The 6,089-nt window shown below is 39.7% G+C and overlaps 2 protein-coding genes across 3 annotated transcripts in view; both read left to right on the top strand.

The window, feature by feature from the left end:
- amt (aminomethyltransferase) overlaps positions 1-3,838 on the top strand; it is an 8,135-nt gene extending 4,297 nt beyond the window's left edge. The window contains exons 7-9 of the mRNA XM_032521079.1: positions 1,963-2,143; positions 2,568-2,723; positions 3,179-3,838. Coding sequence (XP_032376970.1) covers positions 1,963-2,143; positions 2,568-2,723; positions 3,179-3,354 — 513 coding nt within the window. The 3' untranslated portion in view covers positions 3,355-3,838. The remainder of the gene's footprint in view (positions 1-1,962; positions 2,144-2,567; positions 2,724-3,178) is intronic.
- A 1,276-nt stretch (positions 3,839-5,114) lies between these two features.
- ifrd2 (interferon-related developmental regulator 2) overlaps positions 5,115-6,089 on the top strand; it is a 13,823-nt gene continuing 12,848 nt past the window's right edge. Inside the window, exon 1 of one of the 2 annotated variants that reach the window (XM_032521077.1) lies at positions 5,115-5,698. In XM_032521077.1, coding sequence (XP_032376968.1) covers positions 5,656-5,698 — 43 coding nt within the window. In that variant the 5' untranslated portion in view covers positions 5,115-5,655. The remainder of the gene's footprint in view (positions 5,699-6,089) is intronic. The other variant, XM_032521078.1, reaches the window with a different exon arrangement.

Here is a 6,089-nt window from a genome sequence, read left to right as displayed (position 1 = left end):
ATAACATGGTTGACTGTCCGTTTTTTTAAAATATTCATTTTATAATAATTTATTTGTCCTTAGAAATGAAGAAATAATTTTTATTTATTTATTTATTTATTTTAAATGCCGATACCGATAGTACGGGAAATGCCTAATATCACCCTGCTGATATTTTGGTCGTGCGCTAGTGTCTATTGAATTTCACTCCGAGACGGATCTCTCAGGATCACAGATATGATCCTCATGGTGGCACTAGAGGAAAAGTTAGGGGATCACCAAATTCAGTGGGATTCATCCGTTTGGATACCGCCATAAGGATCTGTGCAAAATTCGGTGGCAATCCATATAATATTTAGTGAGATATTTCAGTCTGGACAAAAGAGGGACCAAAGACACACTGCCAGACCAATAGACAGACACTACTATCCACAGAGCACAGCCACTGGCTAATAAACAATACAAATATTTTGTGTATGCACATCTTTTGCTTCTCCTGGGTGCCATTGTTCTCATAACAGAAATCATTTTATTTCTCGGAAAACAAAAGGGAGTGTTTCTTTGTATCTGATAGTGGACTCTGATTTAAACGCCCCATGCATTTGATGCGCAATGTCATTTAACACACAGACCTCAAGCCACAGTACTGCGTTCAGCTCCATTTAGTTTTCTCATTTAACATGGTGATATTTTGCTTGTTAACACCGTTCACTCATCATCAAATTATCAAATATTCCATTTGTGAGAAACCTGCAGCCAGATTAATGGTTTAATACTAGGGGTGTGACGAGACGCTTACTCCACGAGACGAGACACATCACGAGATTGGTTCACGAGAACGAGAGACGAAGATTTTTAAAAAAATTTAAGAATCCTTGATGAAATATATGAATGGAAAATAGTTTTTTATTCAACTGAAAAATCACAAAATGCAAAACAATTTAGTTGCATTTTGAAATCAACTATTAATGATGAATGATGGCATTTTCTTCTTACAATGTTTACATATTGTGTTGTCTTGTCTGTCATCTTTCGCCGTTTATCATTTCCGCAGGAAAACCAAAATGTTGCCAACCAATTTATTTAAAAGTGGCAGGGGATCATCATAGTATTTCACGCTCATCACGCTGACTCACATTGCCTCACGAGACAACTTTCACCTCGACGAGAAATCTCGTCACTTTTAATCTTGCGAGATCTCGTAAAACGAGATCTCGTCACACCCTTATTTAATACATATCAAATCTGTTATTGAGGCCTCCATGTTTTCACACACCTGATGCTCTAGACTACGCCCACCAGTTGGTAGCAGTCATTCAAGTTGTTATGTCAAATGCCAACAGAAGAAGAAGAACACGCATCTCAGCCATGTGAACGCTGGCAGTCAGAAAAACTACTTAATCACGGGGGCGACCCCTGATATTCCCAGGTGGTATGAACACACCATGTTACACTGGCATGACATTACATGCACATGAGATTTTTTTTTTTAACGCTCTTTCTATTGCTGCTGGACCTCTGTAGATATCAGGATGGCTGTGGTTGGGTCTCTCTTTGTCTAATGGAATGTGAGCGTTTTCTTCTCTTTTTCAGGCTTTTTTCTTTCACATAAACTCATCTTTCCCATAGTGCTAAGACTCACTTGACTTACTCTGTTTTCATTCCCAGCACCTTTAGACGTCTGTGAAAGAAGATGCTAATGAGTGAATTTCTTTAAATGCTGAAGTAGATATATAGGCTTCCTCAACATACAGTATTAGGTAATTATATAAACAATACAGTAGAATGATTATTCACTATGTCATTACTTGTATCCATCATCTGTTAAATACTAATATATCCTATAAAATACTTTCCCACTCCAACGGCAGACTTTCATTTCAATATGGATGAGTTAAAAAGCTGTTTCCAGTTCTTAATTCCCATTAAAGCTCCTTGGATGGAGACCCAGTGCTACAATCGGTCTGTGTCTCTGTGTCCCAGATCTCCGTCAATCAGTCCAGAGTGGTGGAGCTGACAGAGAAGCTGCTGGCTAACGGCGAGGTGAAGCTAGCCGGTCTGGGCGCCAGGGACAGTCTGCGGCTGGAGGCGGGTCTTTGTCTCTATGGCAACGACATAGATGAGACCACCACGCCAGTGGAGGGCACTCTAGTCTGGACCATAGGCAAGCTTTTAGTGTTCATTACAAAATATTTTTGGTAATTGTATTTAATTATATCGATAACAATGTATCGATTGACAGCGTTGAACCTACAGAGAATTATCTCATAAAGCTGGATATCCCCTCAGCTTAAAAGTGCTTCATTTTAGCAAGTTACAGCTCATGGTGTAGCTGTCTGGACCACAACTTTAATGTTCTGGTTCACTCTGAGCACTCTCATAGCGTCATTTCCATTCACAGCAGTCAGCTGTTTCCAGTGAAAAGGCTCTAAAAACCCACAGTACACTACCTGCTCAACACCAAACGGAAGACAGACACAATTAGCGACCAGCTGGTGATCATAGTGACGCATTTAGAGCTTTGCTTTGAATATACAGTGCAATCTGTTCTGCATATTAACTCCATTGCTTTGTCTTCTCGTACACAGGAAAGCGTCGGCGTCAGACCAAGGATTTCCCCGGCGCTGACATCATTGTACCTCAGATCAAAGCTAAGACAGCCAGGAAAAGAGTCGGTCTGGTGTCTACCGGGCCCCCTGTCAGACAACACACACCCATACTCGGCCCTGATGGGAAGGTCATAGGTCAGAAAACAAACACGGTGGAAGTGGTGGACATGAGAGAGCTGTAGTACCACTGTATTCATTTTCATGAATACCATATCAGTGTGATGAATATCAATTATATTAATTCTAGTTTTTGTAACATATTCTCATATGTTGTTTTGTATGCATAAGCCAAATCGTGAGCTATATCAATATTGAAAATAATCCTTATTTTCACGTAGCCTGCCAGTCCTAGCATTCAGTGGTTGAATGACTGAACGAGGGAATGAATGTAAATTGTAAGCAGCCAAAGATGAATGAGTCCGTGTGCTGCTCAGGAAGTAAACCTGAACCATAGAATAGGATAACTTAAAGTTTCTACCAAATGTTTTAATGCTGGCTCGCTATCTTTTTTCTATCTCTGAAGATGTGGCCAGTAAGGGTGTCAGACAGAGATTTCCAAGGTATGACCTATTCTTTGCTTTTTTATTTAGGTGAGGTGACCAGCGGCTGCCCCTCTCCCTGCCTAAAAAAGAACGTTGCCATGGGTTACGTGGATGCGGCATTTGCTAAGCACGGAACAGCCATCCAGGTCGAGGTCAGGAAAAAGGCACTGCCCGCCACCGTCAGCAAAATGCCATTCGTCCCCACCAACTACTATTTTGGATAGGACACACACACACACACACACACACACACACACACACACACACACACACACACACACACACACACACACACACACACACACACACACACACACACACACACACACACACACACACACACACACACACACACAGTACACTCACACTGGATCATTCCAGGGCACCATGGTCCCATATACACCAATGCTGCCCCCTTCATTTTACCTCCAACAATGGAATTCTTCATTGGTGAGTCCTCTGAGAGAAAAGTATCACCAAAATGTTAACTATCATATACACTACTGGAAATGAATTACAAGCAGTATTATTGAGTCCAAGATATGATGTATGACAATATGGTCCTTGATGCTCTGGTGACATGGTTCGTAGACCAAGTTCTGTATTTTATATGTAAGTGGAGAGCAGGTTAAGCAAAATCTACTTCTGCACTTTCGATAAGAACAGAAACAGTGAGGCTGTGTGGATCTATTATAAGGATTAAATTAACTTTTTGTTGTAGAATATTTTTGTAGTAGACTTTGCTAATAAAACATGATGTAATTTACTCTGTCATTGCTGGACCAAAACAAAGATGCCAAATGGTTCTTTTGATGTTAAAACACTACAGGTCTTTCAAATATCACAAAACCACATTTCTAATCATATTATTGTTGGTCATAAACAGCTTGAACAATGGAGGTTAAACAGGGCGAACTTTATAATGATGATGATGATGATGATGATGATGATGATGATGATGATAATAATAATAATCCTTTCAACAAAGAAAAAACCTGTCTGAAATATGCTACTTAACACAAATGTGCCAGTGAAATTGGTGGAATTGCCATTTTTGTGTTTATTAGCAGTTTTTTTTTTTTTTTTGAGGGACTTCTAGTTTTCTCTGTTGATATAGTCAAAACCCTGACCTCCACATCAAATAAAACCTGACCAGACTGTTTATCATATGACAATATGAGAGGGTTGAAAGAGATATTTACACTACATGTGGTACAATGATGATCTAACTTCAAAATATATTAATTGTTCTTATGTTTGTTCTGTCTGGCAACTAATGAAATGTGATTTCATTGTCTTTGGACTTTCTGTGGAGCTCTGAATGTATTATCTGGTGAAAATAATAACATACTTAATGTAGAAGTAATACTAATGATTCATAGGTTGTCGGTTTTTGCCATCACTGTCTTGAAGGTGCACTTTCAGCATCACTGTGGATTTAAATATTTTACTACATTTGTATGTAAACATTTTGAATAACATTGTTTATTTAATTAGAAAATATCTTCTCTTTATTAAAAACCATTAAGGGCTTCAGAGTGTCTCATAATTTGACTCTTGAAAAATTCCAATTATGGCACTGTTTGAATGTATTTGAAAATGTTTCTGACTTTACTCATTCAAATCCTTTCCCTTAGAAATAGATCAATCATGAAACTCTCACATCATCCATCATGTCTGAGGCGCAAAAGGCATATTCTGATTGAGTTAGGGGTGCAGAAATTCACATTAAAAGGATTACTGAGCATGGGTGGGATATGATGGATAAGGATGTTATAGCACTAGGTTATTGGATATACTGTAGGTTAGGGTGTTTATTATTATTATTGTTATTATGTTGTTTATTGTCTGATCTAGACTTCGGTGCAGAAGGTGGTGGTAGTGCAACAATTAGCTAGATGCCAACCGCCGTAAAACACGAAGAAGATTCAGGCTTGGGTTGTTTGTGTTCTATGGTTATGGTTTTAGAAAACGGAAACGGGGGTTCTAACAGAGCTAACCTGGCAACCCTAGCTGCCGGTTGTTGGAGTAGTGAGGAAGATGGTGGACTTTGCGACAACAGCGTGCTCAGAACTCCGTCCCAAACAATTTAGAAAATGCTTAATATCTCAACCTGGTATTAGATATAGATTACCGGGGTACAATCATAGATAATACATTGTGAAAACCGTTGAATAAAGTGACATTTCGCCACCGGACAACTCTTTATTCCGAGATTAAAGAAAGCGCGGAGTTGCTGACCCACCAGGTGGTTGCTGCTCGTGAAGGACGCTAACCAACGTTAGCCAAAGTGTCAACAAAAGTGTGAGCGAAGGTGTAAATTTGGAAGCTGCTTTTTACCCGGCTGGCAAGATAAACTACGGAGACCATTCAGCCCTTTGCTGCTGCCGCCAAGACACCAACTGTCAATTCTGCGAGGAGCTGACTTAACACGTTACCTGACGGTTGGGCTGAAAGTAGGCTAACTTTAGCTAGCTAACCTCAGCTAGCTTGGTTGGGAACTGTGGATCAAAGCGCTTCTCAAAATGCCACGGAGTAAAAAGGGGAAACGTGGCTCAGGCAAGCCGGGTAAGTAGTAGTAGCGACTATGCTAACTCACCATCCAGCTTCTGGCATGAAGCACTAGCAGGGATGTAGCTAATGACTGAATATGGCAATTAAGATAATAAACTATTTAGGATGGGAATGTTAACGTTACACGCTGAAAAACTTGATCGTCAGACCTTTCGCGTTGAGCAGTTTGGGTATCTTTGCTACATACAGTACACGGTATAAATAATCCAACAATAAGACAGCTTGTTGCTCCTCTAACTTTAGCTAACATTACCATGGTTTCCCGTCTGCAGCCATGTGGCTTAAAATTGGTGCCGCAGCTTAATATTGCTGACTGTTTGTGTTTGTGACATTTGTTTAAGCCACTCGTTTTAGTTTATATATATATATATATATATATATATAT

The sequence above is a fragment of the Etheostoma spectabile genome, chromosome 7 (assembly GCF_008692095.1).
Source record: "Etheostoma spectabile isolate EspeVRDwgs_2016 chromosome 7, UIUC_Espe_1.0, whole genome shotgun sequence".
Classification (NCBI taxonomy): Eukaryota; Metazoa; Chordata; class Actinopteri; order Perciformes; family Percidae; genus Etheostoma; species Etheostoma spectabile.
The sequence above is the reverse complement of the archived record's forward strand: the minus strand, read 5'-3'. Positions and strand labels throughout refer to the sequence as shown.